General features: G+C 38.5%; 1 protein-coding gene across 1 annotated transcript in view; it reads left to right on the forward strand.

Annotated features, from left to right (window-relative positions):
• malrd1 (MAM and LDL receptor class A domain containing 1) overlaps window positions 1-25,450 on the forward strand; it is a 359,618-nt gene that overhangs the window by 116,908 nt on the left and 217,260 nt on the right. Inside the window, exons 17-19 of the mRNA XM_073055307.1 lie at window positions 1,343-1,761; window positions 17,525-17,612; window positions 23,073-23,249. Coding sequence (XP_072911408.1) covers window positions 1,343-1,761; window positions 17,525-17,612; window positions 23,073-23,249 — 684 coding nt within the window. The remainder of the gene's footprint in view (window positions 1-1,342; window positions 1,762-17,524; window positions 17,613-23,072; window positions 23,250-25,450) is intronic.

Here is a 25,450-nt window from a genome sequence, read left to right on the forward strand (position 1 = left end):
AAGAAGGTACCTAATCTACATTCGGTTTCACCTTTGTAGAGGAGATTGCACTGGGAGCACTGAATGAAATATGGTAAATTCAAAGAAGTCCAAGTGAATTGCTGTTTCACCTGAAAGGACATTTTGGTTACCAGAAGTTTGAGAATTTAATGTTCATGCCACCAGGTTGGAGGTTGCCCAGGCAGAACAGTAGGAGCTATTCTTCTAACTTGTATTTAAACTCGACTTGGCAGTGGAGTAGGCCAAGGTCAGACATTGTAATGGTGGGAAGGGGAAGTGGAATTAAAAAGGCTAGACAGCAAGAGATCCCAATTTGCTTCCAGTCTCACTTCCCAACTTCAGTGTTCTCAAACCTCCTCAATGCTTCTCCTCTGTCCATTTTCCACCTTTTTTACATTTTTGTTCTCCTCCTGATCCAACTGATCCCTCTCATTCTATTTTGTCCATTTTTACCTGCCCCCCCCACCGTCTCTGTCTGCCCATCATACAAATGTTCCTTTGACTTGTCCTCCCTCCCACCCACTTCCCTCATTCTATTCTATGCTCCACCTTCCTTCCTCTTCTATCTGATTCCATCATCTTAAATTTTTGTCATTTGCACCTATCATTTCCCAGCTTTTGACATCATTCCCACTCCTCCCCACCCCAGATTCATTGTCTGCCTATCATATCCCTCAATCCTTCACCTGGATCGACTTATCATTTGCCAGCTCTTGCTCCACTTTCCTTCCACTTTTTTTTATACTAGCTATATCCTCTCTTTCTTTCGGTGTAGTGAAAGATCTTGACCCAACTCCTCAACTCTCCACTTTATTCCCTAGATGCTGTGTAACCCACTGAATTCCATAAGCACATTATGTTTTGCTCCAGATCTCAGCAGTATCTGCTGTCTCTTTTGTCTTCATGAGTTTGTGGGTAACTCCAACTATATGCACCCCTCTTAATCAGACCACTCTCAGTACAAAGTGATTCACTGTTCCTTCATCATCACTGCCACTGGTTCTTAGAACTCCTTAACCAACAGCACTGCAAGTACCTTAGACAGGCGGTGTCACTTCAGGATGGCAGATTAGAATCACTTCCTCAAGGACAATTAGAAAAGGGCAAAAAAATTCAGGAATTGCCAACAAACACTACTTCTCAGAAATGATGCCATAGAAAATAATATCTTGATACGGTGCTTAGTTTTATAATGTATTACGTTCAAAGTGAAATGGCAATCTGTTTTCCAGTGGCCTTCAGCTGAAATTGATTCTTATGTTGGCTGATGTAATGTATAATTTTTATACAATGAGGCACAGATATTTAAATGGAGTCAAGTATTGTTTCTTCCTTTTGATAGATCAGGAACTACTCTGTAATTTTGAAACTGGATTTTGCAACTGGCAGCAAGCCAAGGATGACGATTTTGACTGGACAAGAAACCAGGGTCAGACCTCCACAATCAACACAGGACCATCAAAAGACCACACATTAGGGACAGCAGAAGGCCACTACCTTTACATTGAAGCATCTGACCAGCAGTTTGGAAATACAGCCACACTCCTCAGTCCCATCCTGGGTGCTACCAGCAATCATGCTAACAAGACCTGTATCTTCCGTTTCCATTTTCACATGTTCGGAAAACAGATTTTTAAGCTGGCAGTGTATAAAAGAACCCACAGGAATACAAATGGGGAACAGCTTTGGGTAAAATATGGTCAGCATGGTGATAGATGGCTAAAGGAGATTTTATTTATCGATAGTTCTGAACCATTCCAGGTAAGCATTATTCAGTACTGCAAATTCATTCAAACTTCCACCAGATTGTTTGTTGCTCCAAATTCCAGTATCTGCAATTCCTTGTGTCTCCAAAAGAAAATGATGGATTATAGAGTATAAAACAAATAATTTGATATGCATAATTTTAAGATTTAGATCGCTGTCACTGGTGCATTTACGTTTAATCCATATCATTTCTTCAGCAAGAATTCATCACCTCAGGGAACACAATCGAATTCTTATTAAATTAGATGAAAAATATTGTATACCGTTTTCTGTGATATCACAACATGTATTTTTCTTTTGACTTTTAATTGAATTGTGTATATAGCAGCAGAGGCGTTAATATTTCAGAAATCTCTCTATTTAGCCCACTGCCATTTATAAGATGTAGAACCAAAAATTGTGTGTTTTTATATTACCATTAATGTGTAACACATGCCAGGACATTTTGTAGTAGTGCAATCAAATCCTGCTGTTGTCAAAGAGGAACTATTTCAACAGATTTATCAAAGTTGGTTTAGGAATGCTTTAAAAGATAATGGAAGTGTAGAGAGGAATTAAGTTTATCAAAAGCCTCAAATAACTTAATGAACATTCATGAACAGGGTTGGACAAAATCTATGATGGGAAGAGCACAATTTTCAGAAGGTTGCTGGGCAGTGAGCAAATGAGTGATATGGAAGTAGATCTAATGTATGTTAGAAGCAAAATTATGAAGGCCACTTACCTTTGAGATAAGAGAACCTAAAACAACAAGAAGATTGCTTAAGTCCCATATGGGAGGTGGTCAAGAAGGTTCAGTCACTCAGCATTCAAGATGAGGTAATAAATTGGATTAGACATTGGCTTTGTGGGAGAAACCAGAGAGTGGTAGTAGCTAGTTGCCTTTATGATTGGAGGCCTGTAATTAGTGTAGTGCTGCACAAGTCAATGCTGTTGTTGTTTTTCATCTATATTAATGATCTGGATGATAATGTGATTAACTGGATCAGTACATTGAGATTTGGAGTGTAGTGGACAGTGAGGAAAGCTATCATGCTTTGCAGCAGGATCTGGACCAGCTGGAAAAATGGGCTGAAAAATGGCAGATGGAATTTAATGCCGATTAGTGCAAGACGTTGCATTTCAGTAGCAACAAGCAGGGTAAGTCTTTCACAGTGAATGGTAGGACACTGAGGAGTGTGTTAGAACAAAGGGATCTGGGAATACAGGTTCATTATTTATTGAAAGCAGTGGAACAGGTGGATAGGGCTGTAAAGAAAACTTTTGGCAGATTGCCCTTCATAAATTGAAGTATTGAGTACAGGAGATGGGATGTTATGTTGAAGTTGTATAAGACATTGGTGAGGCCTAAATTGGAGTATTGAGAGCTGTTTTGGTCACCTACCTACAGGAAAGATGAAAACAAGGTTGAAAGAGTACAGAAAAAATTGGATAGGATGTTGCTGGGGCAGTAGGATTTGCCTGAGTTATGAGGAAAGGTACGAGTTTATTCCTTGGAACATAGCAGATTGAGGAGAAATCTGATAAAGCTATACAAAATTATGAAGGGTATAGATAGGATAAATGTAAGCAGCTTTTTCCACTTTGGGTGGGACTACTTTTAGAGGACATGAGATAAGGGTGAAAGGTGTAAATTTTAAGGGAAATATGAGGGGCAAATTCTTCACTCAGAGGTTCGTGAGAGTGTGGAATGAGCTGTCAGCACAGGTGGTGCATGTAAGCTCGATTTCAACGTTTAAGAGAAATTTGGATATTTACCTGGAAGATAGGTGTATGGAGGGCTTTGGCCCCGGTGCAGGTCGATGGGTGTAGGCAGTTTAAATAGTTTGGCACAGACTAGATGGGCCAAAGGGCCTGCTTCTTTGCTGTATTTTTCTATGTCTCTGACTCTAAGAGTAGTTTCAGTTATATTGTATAAAGCTTTTGTGTAGAAGTAAAAATAAATATAACAGAAAATGGCACATTGCAGGTGCAAACAATTGAAAAGAAGTTTTGAAGTTGCTTTAATCATGTCAATAGTTTTACATAGCATTATAGTGATCTTCATTGAAATGCTGAGATATTCATCAAATCAAAATACAGAAATACATTCATACTGTTGTTGGATCCCACAATCAGGAGTACACATTCATTTGCTAATTCTCTGTAAGCTTTTAATTTACTAGACACACAATATGTGCACTGTGCCTCAGGCTTACAACACCTCTGTTAATGTTTCTGATCTGAAACATTAATCTGAGTGTTCTCATCCCAGATGCTGCCTGACTTGTTGAGTCTTCCAGCATTTTATTTTAGGCTTCTAAAATCTGCAGTATTTTAGTTGAGAAATAGACATTTTTGTAATTTTAAATGGTGCTCACCATACAATTTTGGAAATGTGTTGCTACGTTTGCAAACCTTCCTTTCAAGAATGTTGATCAGACATTTCTTAATGAGATTCAGTCTAATCGCAATGTCATTTTCTAACTGTGTTTTGAACATGTAATGATGTCACCAATAGGCACTGCACATATTTATTTAACCATAGGAAACTGATCAGAGTTATTCACAGGTCAATCAACAAGGAGTAATAATGCTGACTGGAGTGGAAAGGGCATGATTTAATAAAATCAGAAAATACCGAGAAGCACTGAGCAGGCAGCAGCTCTGTAGAGTGAAAGAGAGTTAACACTTCAGGCCTAAATTTCCTCATCAGAATGCAAGAAGTGGAATAATAAGATAGTTCAAATTTGCAGACAGGGTGAGCAAAAGAAGTATCGCTTTCATGAGAAGAGATATTGACTTGTTCAGGCAGATGGGCCTAGTTTAGAAGGTTCTTAATTAGTAGTTAGGCCATAAGACATAAGAGCAGAATTAGGCCATTCAGCCCATCAAGTCCAGCTGCCAAACATCGTGGCTGATCTCAGATCCCATTCAACCCTATACACCTGCTCTCTCACCATATCCCTTGATGCCACAACCAATCAGGGATGATCAACTTCCATTTTGAAAATACCCACGGACTTGGCCTCCACCTCTGTTTGTGGCAGAGCATTCCACAGATTCACCACTCTTTGGCTAAAAACAAAAGAATCCACCTTACTTCTGTTCTTAAAAAGTTGCCCCTCAAATTTGAGGCTGTGCCCTTTAGTTCTGGATACCCCACCAGAGGAAACATCCACTCTATCTAGTCCTTTCAACATTTGGTAGGTTTCAGTGAGATCCCCACACATTCTTCTAAATTCCAGTGAGTACCAGCCCAAGCTGCCAAATGCTCTTCATGTATACCCCTTTATTCCCAGAATCATTCTCATGAATAGTTCAATTATGGGCTGAAAGCCTGGTCCTGTGACATACACTTCTATGTTCTCTAACCTTTTAGTTAATTCAAATTCATAGCTTTTACACATTCTTTTAGTTGTGCTCTCTCTAAATACTCTTAAGGGTGGTAGATTATATCATAAGGGTAACCCACCTTGAGGGTGAGTGAAAGGCAAACAGGATAGTGTAAAATTGCAGAAAGGGTGAGCATAGGAAATATCTCTGATTGGGTGAGGTTACGGTTGCCATAGTGCTCAACTGTTGATGAAGTTTTCTGGTTGATAGGTTAATGGGAGTATTCAACATGTTACTTTTAATCCTAAGCGATTTTTATCATGGCTTGGTATGACAAATGTCCGAGACCTCAGGAAACTGCAGAGATCTGTGGACACACCTCAGCTCATCACAGTAACTTACCACTGTGGACTCGACCCACACTTCCTACTTCCTTGGTAAAGCAGCTAATATAATCAAAGACCCAACCCACCCTAAATATTCTCTCTTCTCCCACCCCTGTCAGTCAGAAGATACAAAAGCATGGAAGTACATAACACCAAACTTATGGACGACTTCAATTCAGCACTTTTAAGACTGTTAAGCAGTCTCATTGTAGGATAAAATAGACTCTTGACCTCAAAATCTACCTAGTTGTGGCCTTGTACTTTATTGTTTGCCTCCAAAGCACTTGAGCATTTTATTTTTTATTCTGTTAGTTGTTTTCCTTTGTACTACCCCAATGTACTGGCATGAGAAGATGATGGCATGCAAAACAAAGATCTTCAGTGTATATCGATACATGTAACAATAATAAGCCAACTTTATCAATTTCGTGGCTGCATGAAAATAATTGAGCCAGAGTAGTTACAGAGCCAGAGGAGGGGTTCAGCTGGCTCAGGAATTGCCTTTCCACACGATCTATTTTTCATTTGTATCTCCTGCCTGTTAGCACTCCTGTTGGAGCTCATTGCTAGCACTGAATAGATTGCATTTAGCATCTAAGCACCAGTATCACAATAATGCCTTCTTAAAAGCAAAGATATCCCAGTTTTAACTTTTTTTTATTCTTTACTACTGAATTAACATTATCGTTAACCTTGGTAAGAGTTCTGCAAAGCAAAAATAGTTGCAATATAATTTCTAATTATCCACTTCCAACATCTTGGCTTGATTCTCCAGTTAACACTTTGCACAAACTCCAGGTTAGTAGCAAAAAACGTGACATTTAAGACTATTATATGAACCTTTATTTGATCAGCCAAAGAATTCAATGAATACTATCACTAGATATGTACCCACAAAAAGCCAATTACATAAAGAAGACATTATCCAATAAATTTATATTCTCAATGCAGAATATTAATTAATACATGAGTTTACAATGCTGATGCATTTTAACAGCACATTGATATATATTGTTGCAGTGAGGTTATATGAAGCATATCATATTTGCCATTAAGAAAATGTTCAGTTAATACCATTTAACTATTATGAATTTTGCCTGAAAATTGCAGTGTTTGGAATTACAGTTGTTTCTGAGTAAGCCCAGAGAATATAGGAGAGTCCATTTCTTGGACGAAGATAACGTGCCTAAGATCATACTTTACAATTAACCCATCAGTAATTTTTATACTGGTTATACTTGGGAAAAAATGAATGAATTAGAGTTGCTTTGAGTCTGATTTTTACAGCTGGCTCAAGAATCCATATAATAGTGCATGACTAAATCTCACATTGCAATAGCAAAAGAAGATAGTTGCTATTGGGATGTGTGTTCCATACACCACTTTAACTGTGGAAGAAAATCAATAGTAGAAGAGTTTTAGTTTTTCAGTCGGACAAGTTGGAATAACAAACCCAGCATTTAAGTTTGATTGAAATGATTTATTCTGCTACCATCTAGATTTATTTGAAATTGTTAAAGTTTCAATAATAGCAAATTCTGGTTTAATATCATTTTTATTATTATTCCTTTATGGTTACTTCTGTCCTTTCCCTTCAGTTCAAGGAAAAGCAATGTACACCAAGGATAAAGAGGCAATTAAAAGATAAACCTGAGCACACTTTGCTTAATCTAGTGTGATTTAATTAACTTTTGTGATTTTAACCAATAGTGTATTGTTTGCCCAATACAACAATGATAAAAGTAATGTATTCATTGGGAGACACTTTGGCCACTTCGTGAGATGAAAATTTGCCATCACAAATCACCAAAAATATCTGTTATCAGATTGCATTCCTCTAAACATTTTGTGGCATAAAATCATTCATTTTAAACTAGCATACACAAAAAGTAAGAAGATTTTTTGTTCATTACTAATCTTTGAATGTATCAGCCCTGCTTGGGTGATTTCTCAAATGCTATCCGATCGTAATCTACCATTATTGATCTCTTTCTCAGTATTTCTAAATTTGCTCTGCACTAGCGTATCACATTCATGATCAGAAATCTAGATATAATCAAAATGATTCAATACAAGTAGTGTTAACAAGTATTTGTCATTACCTTACCTCAGTCAAATACTCTATTGGCCTTTGATGAAAGCAAAGCTCTGATTCTAATTAAATGTTTTCATCAGTGTTTCTGTCCTTGGAGGTTCAAGCAGAAAAAAAATCCTCAAAAAAAACAAAGTGCAGCCAACCTCTCAGCAGTGCCAATGAGTTCTAAATTATAAGAGTGTGAAAAACATACCATTTAATTTATTCTTAAACCTAGATTTAAAGAAAAGGAAAATGCCTTCCATAAACGTGAATAAATATTCATTGCACAACAGTCCTAAGTAAAAGTTAATCTTTCTTTCATGTTTTTCCAAGATAAAGTTTGTTAGAATGCCATATCTGATATTTCATGTGCTTGCTTCTTTCACATTTGTTTTGAGAAAAGGGAACAGACTTCAACTGTGGTCTGCAAAGTGTTCATATAAGATTTAATTCTGTACAAACCACCTGTAATAACATAGCAGCTCCTCCAAAATGGCAATAACTTATTATGTAACTTAGATGAAGGCATATCTCACAAATCTTATCCATGCTTTATGAAGCAAAATTAGCTGCTCAGGCACCAGAGTATTAGAAAGGATTACTGGAAATACAACTCTTAAGGAAAGCAGTTATGATTCATACAGCACGAAAGATGTAATTTTGCCATATGTTTATTAAACATAAGGAAACTTACACTGTATTGTGTGATGAGTTATAAACTGGAGTGACAGTCATCATACATGGTTAATGAAAAGTATGTCTGAAAAGGCAAATACCTGAAAACCAGGCAAGGTTTCTTTAATACAAATGAGAAATTTTCAGCAGTGAAATCTCTTGGGAGCAGGCAAAAGATTTGAAATGTGGTGGTTAAACTGCAAAATTTGTCACCATGTGATTAGAGATGCTACTCAATAAATACAGTTGAAAAATTGTAATCTCTTACTGTAAATTAAAATGATTAAATTTTTTTAAAGATTTTGATTTATTTTCATGTGATCAATCTCAGATGGATTTGCAATAAATTTAAGTTCACTCTGCAAAGTCATAACCACATAAGAATTAAGCATTGATATAGTGTCAAAGTCAATAGAACATGGCAACAAAAAATCGGCCCCTTTGGCCCGTCTAGACTTTGCTATTATTCTGTATAGTCCCATCAAACTGCACCTGGAACATAGCACCCATTTCCTTCCCATCCAAACTTCTCTTCAATACTGAAATTGAAACCGCATCCACCACTTCCTTTGGCAGCTCGTTCCACGCTCTCACCACCTTCTGAGTGAAGAAGTTCCCACTCATGTTCCCCTGAAACATTTCACCTTTCAACCTTAACCCATGACCTCTATTTCTAGTCTCAGCTAACAGTGGAAAAAAAAGCATACTTGAATTTCTCTATCTGTACCCTACGTATACCTTTTGGATATGATTTTCTGATTTTTTAACATTGTACTTATAATTAATTTACAGGATGTGGGTATCACCAGCAAAATAATCAGTTATTACCCATCCCATAAAGGCTTTTCTCACCATTTTGTAGGACATTATAACGTCTCACTGGAACTTGAGGGTGATTGCAGCTTTAGACAGACAGACAGACGTACTTTATTGATCCTGAGGGAAACTGGGTTTTGTTACAGTTGCACCAACCAAGAATAGAGTAGAAATATAGCAAAATAAAACCAGAAATAATTAAATGATAATAAGTAAATTATGCCAAGTAAGTCCAGGACCAGCCTATTGGCTCAGAGTTTCTGACACTCCGAGGGAGGAGTTGTAAAGTTTGATGGCTACAGGCAGGAATGACTTCCTATGACACTCAGTGTTACATCTCGGTGGAATAAATCTCTGGCTGAATGTACTCCTGTGCCTAACCAGTACATTATGGAGTGGATGGGAGACATTGTCCAAGATGGCATGCAACTTGGACAGCATCCTCTTTTTAGACACCACTGTCAGAGAGTCCAGTTCCACCGCCACAACATCACTGGCCTTACGAATGAGTTTGTTGATTCTGTTGGTGTCTGTTACCCTCAGCCTGCTGCCCCAGCATACAACAGCAAACATGATAGCACTGGCCACCACAGACTCATAGAACTTCCTCAGCATCATCCAGCAGATGCTAAAGGACCTCAGTCTCCTCAGGAAATAGCAACGGCTCTGATCCTCCTTGTAGACAAATCTTTATGATTTGTTCTGGAGGAATAGTATCACAAAAAGGCATCTGTCTTTCTCATACTGTGCAAGCAGAAGTCTGCTTTACCAGATTTCCATGTTTCACTTGTATCCACAACTACCTTGTGAGAGATATTATATTTAATACAATACTCATGTTCCATTTTCCACCCAGTCCTTTTCTTGATACTTCAAGCATACAGGAAAGTCAATAACAATATTAAAGTGACCCTTGCTAGCTCAAACTAGGAAGCAATTTGGAAGTTGACTTGTCCCTTGAGACTTGATGCTCTATTAAATTGATGTGCTGTAGCTAAATCTCCCAGAGCTTCCTGTTCATAAGCAAAGTTTTGAGTCAGAAATTGAATATTGGAAGAAAATTTGAAATTAAGCATACAGTGAGGATATTTAAAATCATACTCTGACATAATATTGGAATATAATGCAGAAACATTCCAGTACACCAACAGTAGTTTCATAGGTTATAATGTCAATATCCTTGTTAAGCCAAGTGCAAAATCAACCTTTTATAATCCTTGATCTATTTCACGAATTTTAAAGAACTGAATAGAAGAAGAGTTAGATAAATTAAAATGAAATAAAGTTAGGCCAGAGTGACTGGCAAATGCTAATTATAGTACCTCCCAAAGCAGCCAAGTTGTGGTAATTACAGGCAGTTGGTAAAATCTTTGCCCAATACCTACAGTAAGTCACAAAATTTATATGCAGAATTGGAGTAAAGATTTTTTTAGCAAGCTAGATCATCGCATGTATGATTCTGATGAATGTGAACAAGAAAAGTTAGAACTATTTGATAAACAATGTGTATAAAGAACTTCACTCCTACTCAAAACCACAAGATAAAGATCAATAACTATCCAATCAAAATGATATATTGAAGGCTGCAAGTACTAAAGGACAAAACCTTTGAATATTATTAGAAGGATTCAGTTAATATAATGGAAGGCTAAAAACAGACAAGTTTGCCTTTGTATAGAACAAAACAGCAGATCTTTGAATATAAGTAGATACAAATAGATTATAGACATCCAAGGAAAAAGTTTAAGCAATTGTTAAGGCAAGGAAACTTTAAAAAACATTATTGGTAAGGAAAGCAAATACAATGTTAGCTTTCATTTCAAGAGGACTAAAGTATAAAAGCAAGGATGTAATGCTAACATTTAATAAGGCATTGGTCAGACTGCACTTGAGGTATTCTGCATAATTTTGAGCCCCTTATCTAAGAAAGGATGTGCTGACATTAGCAAGGGCCCAGAGAATGTTTAGAATGATCCCAGAATATGAAGAGCATTTGATGGCTTTAGGCCTGTATTTACTGGAATTTAGAAGAATGCAAAGGGATCTTATTGAACTCTATCAAATATTGAAAGGCCGAGATAAAGTGGATGTGGGGTGAATGTGTCCTGTTTGTAGGGTAGTCTAGGACCAGAAAGAATAGAAGGATGTCCCTTTAGAACAGAGAGGAGGAAGAATTTCTTTACCCAGAGCTTGGTGAATCTGATCTGTGGACACCAAATCATTGGGTATATTTAAAGCAGAGGTTGATAGGTTCTTGACTAGGAAGGTAAGGATTATAGGGAGAAAGCAGGAGAATGAGGTATTGATCTGCTTGAATCAGGCTTCAATTATACCAGTGCCTAAGAATATCATGGTAGAATGCATCAATGACTATCTTCCTATAGCACTTATGTCCTTTGTGAAGAAGTGCTTTGGAAGGTTGGTGACAAAACTCCTGCCTAAGAATTGACTTGGATCTGCTTCAATTTGCCTACAGGGGCAACTGGTCCACAGCAGATGCCATTTCTTTGAGTCTTCACTCAATCCTGGAACATCTGGACAGTGCAGATGCATGCATCAACATGCTCTTCATCGACTACAGCTCGGCAAAGAGTACTGTAACCCCCTCAAAAATAATCAATAAGCTTCAAGACCTTGGTCTCAATATCTCTTTGTGCAACTGGATCCTCAATTTCCTCACTTGAAGACCCCACTCAGTTCAGATTGGCAAAAACATTTCCTCAACAATCTCTATTAGCACAGGTGCACTATTAAGGCTGAGTGCTTATCTTCCTGCTCTACTTGCTTTATACCAGCTATAACTGTGAGGCCCACATAGCTCCAATGCCATCTTTAAGTTTGCTCTTGACAGTACTCTCATTGGCCAAATCAATGGTAGTGATAAATCAGCATTTAGTGGGGAAATTGAAAATCTGGTAGAATGGTGCCACTAAAACAAACTCTTACTCGATACCAGCAAGACCAAGAAGCTGATTGTTGACATCAGGAGGAGGAAAGCGGAGGTCCGTCAGACTGTCCTCACTGAGGGATCAGAGGTGAAAGGGTCAACAACTTTAAATTATTCAGTGTTATCATTTTATAAGATTTGTCCAGGGCCCAGTATGTAAATATCATTGTGATGAAAGCATAGCAGTGCCTCTACATCCTTAGATAATTGTGAAGTTTCAGCATGACATCTAAAACTTTGACAAACTTCTATAGATATGTGGTGGAGACTATATTGAGTACTGTATGTTGACTGATTTCATCATGGCCTGGTATGGAAACACCAAGGCTCTTGAATGGAAAATCTTATGAAAAGTAATGAATATGGCCCATTCCATCATGGGTAGCACCAACCATACTACTGTGAGCACTTCCACATGGAGTGCTCTTGCAGGAAAGCAGCATCCATAATCAAGGATCCCTATCATCCAGGCCATGCTCTCTTCTCGGTGCTGCCACCAAGAAGGTCCAGGAATCTCAGGACCTAGATAACCAGGTGCAAAATCAGTCATTAACCATCAACCATTAGGCTCTTGGACCACAGGGGATAACTTCACTTGTCCCATCACTGAACTATTCACACAACCTATGGACTGACTTTTAAAGACTCTTCATCTCATGCTCTCAATATTTACTGCTTATTTACATTATTATTATTATTTTCTTTTTATTTCACTGTTTGCTGTGTTTTGCACATTGATTGTCTGTCCTTTGGGTATGGTCTTTCATTGATTCTATTGTGTTTCTTGGATTTACTGTGTTGCCTGCAAGAAAATTAATCTCATTGTTGTATATGGTAACATATACATACTTTGATAATAAATTTGTTCAGTATTTTGAACTTTGAATAGCATTGAGAGGGTTAATAAATCAGCCATGAATGGCAGAACCGACTCAATGGATTGAATTGTCTTATTCTGATCCTGTGTCTTATAATCGTTTGGCCTTACTAGGAGCATTCCTAACATTGTGCAGTGCTATATATGATTCTTACTAGCCATGCAACAGCACTAATACTGTTCTGTCACTTTCTAAAGAGAAACTGGTGAAATATAACTGATAAGTGAAAACTAGATGTGAACATTTCCTATCATGAAGTATCAGTTCTGATTTGCCGTGCAATTGTCAAGGACCAAAAAATCATGTTTGAATTGCGTAAATTGATGATGAATTATAGAAACCATTCTCCCTCCAGAAATGGGCAGTCACCTTTGTCTCTGGAGTGAAAAGGTTTCATCAGCTTCAAGTGGCCATATATCCTATTGTGATCTTAGACCAATAGCACCAGTAATAATCCTTGTTCGTAAGTACGGGCTATGAAAAATATTACCACATATGTTTTCCGACACAAGGAGTGAAATCAAAATCTTTACATGGTCAACAATGGAAGCCAATTTTCTTGTTAAGATACTGGAGATAGATGAAAATAGACAAAATGCTTCTTTTTTTTATAATAACTCTACAAATGAACCATACAGCTTGAAGACATCTTGTAAATGGCTAATGTTGGCAGAAGAAAGTTGTATTATATGGAGGGCACAGAGTTATCTTTCTAAATGTTTAGGGAAGCATGCTTTGGGAGAATTTTGCATTGAATACTATATGCTTGTGAGAATTAAAGCAATAGTATGATGTTTTGTATTTTGGCTTGTATATAGATCTTGAAGAACTCAGATAATTTGTTGAGATTGCAGAGCTAATCTAATAACTATCTTCACAGAGTTGGAAGTGACCAGTGAGACCTATGCAAATAGTACTCATGGATCATTATGAGAAGTGGATTGGTAACTTCATAGTAGACTTAGATAGTCACTGTAAATGGACTGAGGTGAAAACTATTGGGTCTTGTTCCAAAAGACTATGTTTGAAACACTATCAAAGAATTGAAATCCATTTTCTACTGTCACAGTTTACCTGAAGAAGTGTTATCAGATAATTGTCCTCTGTTTTGTTCATTTCTATTTGAGCACTCAATAATATAAAAAGCTGGAAAGCATTTATGGTGTTTTCCCTATCTTTCAGTATCAAATGGTATGGCTGAGAGAACAATTAAAGTTTTCAAAGAAGAACTGAAGAAACAAGGATAACAGAGGCATTTACGTTTAGCACAGAAATTTAAATAAGCTAACTTTCTCTCAAATACCAAAATGATGTCATATTCTTCAGTTAGCTGTATCCATCCTAAGAATAAGGCTAAGTTTAGCAGGACCAGTCAGATAGTGAGAGGAGAGGAGAATAGTGAAGTAAATTTTAGTTCCCTTCCAAACTAAACATCAGATTTTAGTAAATGGAAAGATTAATTGGTAAAATACATTAATCAATTTTTAATGTGGGCAACAAGAAAACATAATTATGACACAGGGTGTCCATTCCCTCACCCCCCCCCCCCATCTGGTTCTACCCATCACTTACAAGTCTCTGCCCCATCCCTCCCTTGTGCTGCTATATATGGCAATCATTCCTCTTCCCTATGCTGCAGGATCACAAATCAAAGCTTCAATAATCACCTTTTGGCTCCACAAATGTTATTTCGTCCATTCAGGTCTTTCAGGGGTCTGCTTTTATTTTCTGTTGAACTTGTTAGTGTTCTTGTGTTAACAACATGTAACCAACCCTACACACAGAAATGAAGTACTGGATCAATATTGAAGATTATAACACAATGAGGTATTAATGTAAAAACAGGAGACAGAATAAGAATGCTACAAGTACATCACTTAACTCCTGCAAAAGATGTATAAGAGAATGTCAAAGAAATATATGATGAGTTATGTTACAGAAGGCAATTGAGTGGAAGCTGTGAAAGAAATGACACAGCTCTCCTTATCTTTCCATGATTCTCAACAGCACCTTCACTAACTCCAGTGTGAACAACTATTATGTGTAGGCGTACATACATTATCCTCAATGAAATCCAGCCTCAAGTCATAAGTGAAGTGATGAAAGAAGCCATGGATCTGTGCACCTGCAAATTTCAGAACATAAGAAATGTATTTGTCTCTCTTGGTCACAGGAAATGTAATTCCATTACTATTCAAATAACTTAGACTTTCAATAGATGAAAATAATTAACTTAGTAAAATGCACTGATGAATTTTTAAAGTTTTGTTCTTGGTAGAGGCAGTTTGTTCTGCAACCCCAGACCTGCATAATTTATTTTAAAAAATCTGTGATGTGTTAGGTATTTCTGTTTGATCCACAGATGTACAAAGTGCATCTTCAAATTTTCCTTCAGCACCATGCAAATGTTTTTGAAGATATTGTGGTCCCATTTTGAAGTTAATGAAATGGTGCAGTCAGTGAAATACTGTCTAAGTACATCACAAATTTTGAAGAGGTGTCATATGGTTAAGTCAATACTACTATACCAACATTTTTAAAAACAATAAATTGCTTGCATTAAGAATAATTGTAGTCAGCAAAACATTATTACCGATTTCCATTGTAATTACATTTTGTTAAACAGATTTTTTTACAATTCAATATTCTGCAGCGGAGAGTGAGGTCAGCTGAGAAGTTCATTGGTGTCTCTCTTCCCACCGTTACAGACATTTATACTACATGCTTCATCCGCAAAGCAAACAGCATTATGAAGGACCCCACGCACCCCTCATACAAACTCTTCTCTCTCCTGCCATCTGGGAAAAGGCACTGAAGCATTTGGGCTCTCACAACCAGACTATGTAATAGTTTCTTACCCCAAGCCATCAGACTCTTCAATACCCAGAGTTGACTGACACCAACTTACTGCCCTCTATTGTGCCTATTGTCATGTTTATTATTTATGGTATACCTGCACTGCTTTGTGTACTTTATGCAGTCCTGGGTAGGTCTGTAGTATAGTGTAGTTTTTTTCTGTGTTGGTTTTACATAGTTCAGTGTAGTTTTTGTATTGTTTCATGTAGCACCATGGTCCTGAAAAACATTGTCTCGTTTTTACTGTGTACCGTACCAGCAGTTATGGTCGAAATGACAATAAAACGTGACTTGACTTGATATCACAGTGATTTGATTATCTGACACCAATTAACACACCCTTGGCAATATTTGCCTCAGAGTGTATTTTGAGAGGATTATTAGAATTTCAAAGACATTGAGGTTATTTGAGTGTATTATAGGTAGAATTCACTGACCTGAATTTCCTCAAGGCTTGATCATAAACACAAGTGATTCTGCAGATGCTGGAAATCCAGAGTTAACAAAAGCAAAATGTTGGAGGAACTTAGTAGGTCAAGCAGCATCAGTGGAAGGGTCTCAGGTCAAAATGTCAGCTTTCTATTCCTCTCTGCATGATCTGCCTTGTTCCTCCAGCAATTTGTGTGTTTTCTTTAAAGCTGCCTCACCTCTGGCACAGCATTTTCATCTTCAATAGAAAAGTAGACCTATTTAAGCATCAGGAAGCTCTTGTGACATTTCAGCACAGCTAAAGTGGTGAAGTGACAATGGTTATGTGGAAATTGCAGGTATTGGGTCTTTAGAAAATTCAGAGATGTGGCTTATATAGTCTGTTCTTCCTAAAGCGATCTGGAGACATAGAAGCTGAGAGCTACAGTGGTTTCCAGCTCTACTGGTAAAGGAGAGATAAGTGAGTGGCAGTATTTATCCCACAGTCATCATTACTATAGAATATCTGAGCCCATGCTTTTGGTGCTCTTGAGACAAGTGCTGGTTGACTCATACACCACAGGAATTGGCCTTTTGGCTCACACTAATCCAATGATTATTCTCCCTGCATTCTTATCAATTCTACCAACCACTCGCTTCATTATTCAGCCACTCATTTGCACAATAGGGGAAGCTTTTATAATCCAACCTATAATTCTTTAAGAGGTGGGAGAAAACCAGAGCATCCAGAAGAAGCACACACGGTCACAGTGAGAGCATGCAAACTCCACAATGGCAGAATCAGAGATCAGAATTCAACCCAATTTGTCAGAGTAAGTGATGAACCCCCCCCCCCCCCAGAAATGCACATGCTGTAAATCTGATATAAAAAAATTGCAGGGAACACTCAGCAGGTAAGTCAGCATCTGTGGAAAGAGAAAAAGAGTTAACATGTCAGGCCAAGAACCTTCTTTCCACAAGTTCTACCTTATCTACTGAGGGTTCCCAGCATTTTCTGTGGTTAGATGATTGTAGACTTAGATACAAAGTCGAAGGGTATAGGAAGATAGTTATAGATAGGGTATAGGGATTGACTGATGGTAGTGAGAATTTCCACAGTAGAACAGTTAAGACAATGTTTTAGCTGCAGCAGAGAAAATCATCTTTGACCATTAATGTGATAATCATGAAATTTGATATATTGAATTATTATGAGCTACAATCAACAAAAGTAAAATTAGAGATTTATTGTCATCAAATCGAATAAACTTTCTCTGTAAAGTAGAATTTGCGATTTATAACTGAATAATCTGTTCTCATTAGCTGATCTATTACCAGTTATAAGTTTGTATTTATATCAGTGTAAGGGTAATATTGCTGTTTTTGTATTTTGGAACAGGTATTAGTGAAAGGAACTGTAGGAGATAATTTAGGAGGAGATATTGGAATCGATGACCTTTCTTTCATGAATTGTGATCTTTATAGTGGTAAGCATATTATTTATTTTTCAGTTACAGAAATAGTTGTCTTGATATTTATTAACATTGTGCGTTTAGCCTCATTGCAAAATTATTGAAAGATAATGCTGTGAAGGATATAACAGTAATGTGGCTAGAGGAAGTTTCCATTACAGTATATCAAAGGTAAAAAAGTGTACACCTCATGATAAATTAGTTGGTAATAACTAATGTTATTGTTACATAATTTAAAACAGGATGGAAAATAATATCACTTGATTAGATAAAACATTAATTTACATTTATATAGAAACTTTAATTCAGTAAACAATTCCAGGGAGCCTCAAGGAAGAGTAATCAGATAAGAATTGATATCAGCAAAGAAGAAATTATTATGACATATGATTAGACAGTGGCTAAGGGACTAGGTTTAATGAAGTACTGTGTACTTAAAGGTACTGTGTACTAAAGGAAGAGAGGTTAGGAAGGCAATACAAAAGATCAGGGGTGAGATGCTTGAAGAAATAAAGTAAATTATGCCAAATGCCAGAGGCCAAATGTGGAGAGACACGGGATTCTTATTGATTTGCAGGAAGGAAGGCGCAGAGCTAGGAGGGACACGCAAGGTTCTTAGCACTTGATAGAATCACAGAATGGTTACAGCACAAGTAGAAATGACTGAGCCTTTCAAGTCCATACTGCTCTGACTAAGAGTAATCCAGTTTTACATGACTGCTCTGCTATGTTCTTTTCCAGTGCAGTACAGGGGTTATCTGAGTGCAAGCCTCCAAATAAATACATCGTTGCTGAGGCTCCAAACCACTTGGGCTTAGAGGGTCTCAGAGATGTACATGAATTGGCTTGACTGAATATTGAACTTCTTTAATTTATTCCCAATTGGGAATTATTTTGATACTTAAATGCTAAAAAACGTTTTGCACTGTTATCAATTGAAAGCGTTGAAACTAATTTAACTAAACAATCACAACTATAACTACCGGCCCTTTCTTCTAGGAGTTCATGCCTGCCATTCATAAAAATGAGCATTACTTCCTTTGCACCAAGCTCAAGGGCAGGTTTGTCAGCCTGAGAGCTGGAGGCCTGTGGGAAATTGTGTTGACCCACTGGGCCACATGGGAGTCCATTGCAGGAGCACAGGGGCATTCACAACCGGGAGAGGCTGGACAGATAAAGTCACTGCCACATATCGGGAAGATCCTGAGTTAAATCCCAGTGTTCGTCCACTTTTATGCCCTTTGCCCAAAACCCTTGATTTCTTTCCTTAATAGAAATCTTATAGTTCAGCCTTTAATATACACGAAGACACCTGCCCACAGCTCTTTATGGTAAGGAGTTGCAATGATTCACAATGCTCTGAGAGTTCTTCCTCATCTCAGTTTCAAATGGATGTCTTGCAAGAGATTCTGCAGGTGCCAGAAATCTGGGTCAACAAGTACAAACTGCTAGAGGAACTCAGTCAGTCATGCTGTATCTAAGGAGGGAAACGGTCAGTCCTGAAGAAGGGTCAGGACCTTTAATGAAAGATCAATCCTGTTGAAGGGTCTAGAATCTAAATATTGACTGTTCATTTTTCTCCATAGATGCTGCTTCCTGTTAAATAGATGTTAAATGGGTGTTTCTTCTTTCTAAGACTCTGCACTCTTGTTCTAGATTCTCCCATAAGAGGAAGCACTATCTCAGCATTTACTCTGAAGGGACCCTTAAAATCATGTGTTTTGAACAGATCACTTTCCATTCTTCAATGAATAGAGGCTCAACCTGTTTAACCTTACGGGAATGCCCCCATATCCAGAATAATTCAAGCGAATCTTTTCAGAACTTCCTTCAATGAATTCACACTTCCATTTTTAAGTAAGAGGATGAAAATAGTTCACAATATTCTCACTGAGTGCCTTGTATAAATGCAGTAAAACATCCCCATTTTGGTTCAGAAACCCCCTTGTAATGAGGATCAACATTCCATTAGGTTTTCCCTATTACCTGCTGTACGTGTGTACTAGTTCTTTGTGTTTCCTCTACTGGACCACCATTGATGCTGCCCTCACTTCCATCTCCTCCACTTCATAGACATTTGTGCTCACCCCCTCTTCTTGCCACCATAACGGGGATAGACTTTCTCTTGTCCTTACTACCTCCCATGAACCTCATTTTCCACAACTTCTGCCGTCTTCAATGAGATCCAACTCCAGACCCATCTTTACCTCCCTCCCACTCTCTGCTTTTCGTAGGCATCACTCCCTCTGTGATTCCCTCATCCATTCATCCCTCTGCACTAATCTCCCTCCTGGCACTTAACCATTCAAGTGGCCTAAGTGCTACATCTGCCTATTCATCTGCTCCCTCACCTCCATTCAGGACCCAAAACAGTCCTTCCAGGTGAGGCAACATTTCATCTGAAAATCTTTTGGGGTTGTCTACTGTATCCAGGTGCTTCCAATGCAGCCTCCTCTACATTGGCGAGACCCAGCGTAGACTGGGGGATCATTTCATCAAGCACCTCAGCTCAATCCACAAAATGCAGAATTTCCTGGTGGCCAATCATTTCAATTCCGATCTCCATTCCCATTCTGACATATCATCCGTGGCCTCCTCTTCAGCTGTGATGAGGCCACTCTCATGTTGCAGGAGCAATACTTCATATTCTGTTTAGGTAGCCTCCAACCTGATTGCATGAACATTGATTTCTCCAACTTCCATTAATTTTTGTTCTCCCCCTTCCCTCTTAATCAATTCCCCACTCTGGCCTCTAACTTCTTCTCACCTGCCTATTACCTCCCCCATTGCCCTTCTTCCTTCCCTTTCTCCCATGGTCCACTCTCCTCTCCTATCAGATTCCTTCCTCTGCAGCTTTTTCCCGTTTCCACCTATCACATCCCAGCTTCTTTCTTCATCCCCCCCTCCCCAATCACCTGGCCTCACCTATCATCTTCTAGCTTGTCATCCTTGCCCTCTCTGCACCTACTTATTCTGGCATCTCCCCCACTTCCTTTCCAGTCCTGATAAAGGACCACAGTCCGGAACGTTGACTGTTTATTCATTTCCATAGATACGGCCTGACCTGCTGAGTTCCTCCAGTATTTTTGTGTGCTGCTCTGCTGGATCCCACGTCCTTTGTACTGCAGCTTTCTGCAGTTTTTCTCCATTTATATACTACATTGCTTCCTGGTTGGTTCTAGGATGTTTTGCTCCAGAAAACTATTCCAAATGCACTCTATGAGTTTGCCCTGAAGCTACCCGTTGCAGCTTCATTAACTCAATTTACTGTAGATTAAATATTTCCATAATTATTGTATAGCTCTTTTTACTTACACACAATATTTGTTGATGTATACCTTTTTGTACAGTGTGGCTACATTATGTAGGTCTATATTCTGGTTTTGCCACCATCTTATAAAACCTTACTCCTTTATTTTGCTATATCGTTAGTACCAACATGTACCATGGTCACTGGCCATTGACCCTTTGCTTTCAGGATGCTCTGTAGCCATTTTGTGCATCCTTTATTCCAGCACCGGAAAGATGATATATAATACTAGAATCATGACTGTGACCAAAGAAGCACCTATTCTGTTTCCCCTACAATGAAAACACCACAACCTCATCGACTAGGTTGATACTTACTCTAAATGTCAAGTCAAGCTACACAGCTCAAGGACAATTAGAGATGGGTAACAAAGGTTAGGTTTCCAAATAATGCCAAGTTCTGAAAATAAATTGGAAATCCTTTAGCACTTCCATATTGTTTAGTTTGTTTTTAATCACATACTTTGTTCACGATGAGATTAATATTTTATATCATGGTGGCGAGGAATATAAATTTCTAAGTCGACAGTGAATAACGAAATGTCTTAATGAAAATTTAGGTAAAATATTGAAAGTAAAAGCATAGACCAACAGTAGTGAAAAAGAAGGTTAGAGATTGAAGATCTTGGAGAGGCTATGGCGTTCTTAGGAATCCACATTGAGTGATTCGAGTTTTCTCTGAACAACTTAGAATGAAAAGTGACTTAAAAAGGTAGAAGTCAGGAATAATTATATCAAAACAAACTGAGCAATTTTCATTCTGAACTAATTTTGTTATCACATAGGTACTTTAAAGAAGGAAATACAATCTAGTCTTTTGATTCATAAACATGTTTATTTGCTACCAAAAGCTGTTACTGTTGTATCTAACATATGAGATAGAACAGTACAACATATGTTGTGTCGAACTATATAAATATACTCCACAATCAGTCCATCTATTCCTTCCTATACAGCCCATAATCCTCTTTTTTTCTTATATCCATGTGCCTATCTAAGAGTCTCTTGAATGTTTCTCACCTCCCCATAGTGTATTCCAGACCACTCTACCTCCAACATCTGCCTTAAACTTTCCTCCACTCATTTTTCTTACTGCTCAGAGCCTTTAGTATCAATGAAGAATTCTTGTTCTAAAAGTTAACCGTTGTCCTATAAAAGCAATTCAGTTCTGCATACAGTATATGACAAGGTTACGCTTTACATTGGGTGTTGTTCAATGACTGTTCAGAAATCGTCTCTGCCAAAATAATTAAACATGTGTAGCCCCCTGGGTCACGTCAGGCTCGCTCAGCTTGTTCTCGTCTAGGGGGAGCAGCCTTTGGCCCCGTCAGACTGGGTAATCAGCTTGTGTGGATGCTGTGTGATGTCCCCACCTCGCCAAAGAACAGACAGGACACCATATGCGATTAACTGATTACAGTTTATAAAGATTACTATAATTAGGTAATTAATAATGATACAGTATACATGAAGGAAAAGAAAATAAAGAAAAGGCGCCAAACTTATCAAAGTCCAAACCATTTCATGCACAACTGTTGGAGCTCAATTACTGAAGTCTTCCGGCCACCATTCGAACCCCTCCGAACTCCTCGACTCGCAGCTCAGGACCACCCGAAGTGGTCAACCAAGCACATCTATCTTCGTCTCCTCTCCTCGGGGTACCTCCTGGCCTTGGACCCCCGCTTGGGGTCCGTTCCTCACCCAGTTTACAGCATCGCATCCTCTCTCTCTCACCCCCTCACGCTGATCTCCCCAAAAGCCCACCAACAATAGCTTACAGACTCAGAAGAAAGAACAACATTAATCTCAATTGGTTTACAAAGGAATACAATTCTCGTTATCAGTAAATTTTAACCCAAACAAGCTTCCAGCACTCTCTCGCAACAAAGAAGCATTCCTACTTTTAACAAAACAAAGAAGCCATTTTGATTAACATATGCAGTAACAAAGAAATTTACAAACAATTTACACATGTCATTTATCACACAGCTGGAATTCTATGTTCTAGAAACAAAGATAGCAGAATTAGAGTGGTAATCAGATATGTGTTGTATGTCCAAGTCAGAGGTAGAATTTAGAAAGAGCTAGGCAGTTCTTTCTTCATTTGCACTTTACAAAGAAATCCGCGTTGAAGCTGGGGTCATTCTGACTATTGATCTTGCTCAGGTGACTTACCAGCCATAATTTCAACAACAACACAGCCACCAAGACCTTCTACTGTTCCACCCAACAACTGCACAGTGAATGAACTTGTTTGTATAACGAATGGGCAATGTGTTGACATCAACAAGAAGTGTGATTTTCGGGAAGATTGTTCTGACAAGACAGATGAATTATTCTGTGGTACGTATCCAGTTTTATTTTAAATTACACATTGTAAGTCAACACGGGAAAATTGAATAATAAAATGTCTAACTCAAACTATGGAGAGCTGAACAATACAGAAAAATACTAAAATAAATTTTGCATATGAAATGAAATAATGTTCAACCTAACATATTTGTCTGTACTTTGGAAGATCAGCTAGATCTATTGTATTGAAATCTTCTAATACGGTCTCCTCACTAAGTTTACTCTGTCTGTTATGATAATTGGAACAGAAACAGACTTTCCATACGTTTTACATTCTATCTTTGTTTCACACACTCTAACCTAATTTTTATCTTTCTCTTGGTTGTCCTTTCTGTTTTATCACTCCATATTCTACTTCAATCTCTAAAACACCTTCTTGATTAACTTTCCTATTGCTGTGTCTCTTTTTAAAGCTTGATTTATTTTGTATTTTCTGATTCGTTACCATTTATTTTATTGCCCCTATAAACTTATAATCTCATTGGTCTGCTTTCTTCAATCTATTTTCCTCCAGTGTGAATACTTGCTTCAAGGACAAAACAAGTCACATGCAACGAAGCTGAATACAGGTGGAAAATGGGGCAAAGATATACAAAATTTAGAATGGAAATGAAAATCAAACATTACAGGCGCTGTAAATATTGAATATGAGCAAAAAATGGTCAGCAGGTCAGGTGGCATCTGTAAGGAGAGAAATAGAACTTGAACCAGCAAAACATCATTGATTTGAAAGTTTAACTTAGCTTCTCACATCGCTGTTTTTTTTTCTGACCTGCAAAATACTTCTGGCAACATATGCTTTTGTAGCATTAGATAAAAATTACCCTGTGCAGACTTGGTCCAATTCGTAATTATCTTTGTATTGTATACCAGACTGATGCAAAAGTTAGGCCCCCAAGTCTGTATGTTATGGCCATACCACCTATTAAAGTACCAGATTAAGAACTTTGTTATCAATGAGCATAGTACTACTCTCTGTGCAAGGAAGGCATAGTACAAAATTTAAAACTAAAATGTAATCATGGTGATATATCTTCTTTATGAATTAGCTATAAGCAGAGGTAACGCATTCAAAATGCTGGAGGAATTTAACAGGTTAGGCAGTGGAAATGAATAACCAGTCAATATATCAGGTCGAGACTTGGGATGAAGGGGAATACGTACACAATGCTGGAAGAACTCAGCAGGCCAGGCAGCCTCCATGAGAAAAGAGTAGCTAAAGTTTTGGGCTGAGACCCTTCATCAGGAATTGGGGGGAAGAGAGGGCCAAAGCCCAGTAATAGAGATAGGGGAGGGGGTAGGGCCTAGAGGCGCCAGGTGGAAAACCAATCAGAGGAAAGATAAAGGGGGGAGGGGATACGCATGAAAGAACTGTAGAGATAAAGAACCAGAAAGTTGAAAGGGGAGAGAGGCAGAGAGGGACCTGGGATAGGGGGAGGGGGAAGGAATTACCAGAAATTGGAGAATTCAATGTTCATATCACCAGGCTGGAGGCTACCCAGACGGTAGATGAGTTGTTGCTCCTCCAACCTGAGTTTGGCCTCATCATGGCAGTAGAGGGGGCCATGTATGGACATATCTAGATGGGAATGAGAGGCAGAGTTGAAGTGGGTGGCAACCGGGAGGTCCTGTCTATTGTGACGGACGGAGCGTAAGTGCTCGACAAAGTGGTCTGCGTCAGGTCTCGTCGATGTAGAGGAGGCCACACTGGGAGCACTGGATGCAATAGACGACTCCAGCAGACTCGCGGGTGAAGTGTTGCCTCACCTGGAAGGACTGTCTGGGGCCCGGAAAGGTGGTAAGGGGGGAGGTGTGGGGACAGGTGTAGCATTTGTGTTTGCAGGGATAAGTGCCAGGTGAGAGTTCTGTGGGGAGGGAAGTGTGGACCAGGTAGTCGCAGAGGGAACGATCCCTGCGAAAAGCTGAGAGGGGTAGGGAGGGAAACATGTGCTTGATGGTGGGGAAGGTGGCGGAAGTTGCGGAGGATAACGTGTTGGATCCGGAGGCTGGTGGGGTGGTAGGTGGTAGTCTATCATAATATGATAGACTTTATCCTGCAATTTGAGAGGGAGAGGCTAAAGTCAAATGTATCAGTATGACAGCAGAGTAAAGCGAATTATAGAAGTACGAGAGGAGAGCTGGCCAAAGTTGATTCAAAGGGGCACTAGCAGGGATGATGACAGAACATCAAT

Source organism: Hemitrygon akajei, chromosome 8 (assembly GCF_048418815.1).
Source record: "Hemitrygon akajei chromosome 8, sHemAka1.3, whole genome shotgun sequence".
NCBI lineage: Eukaryota > Metazoa > Chordata > Chondrichthyes > Myliobatiformes > Dasyatidae > Hemitrygon > Hemitrygon akajei.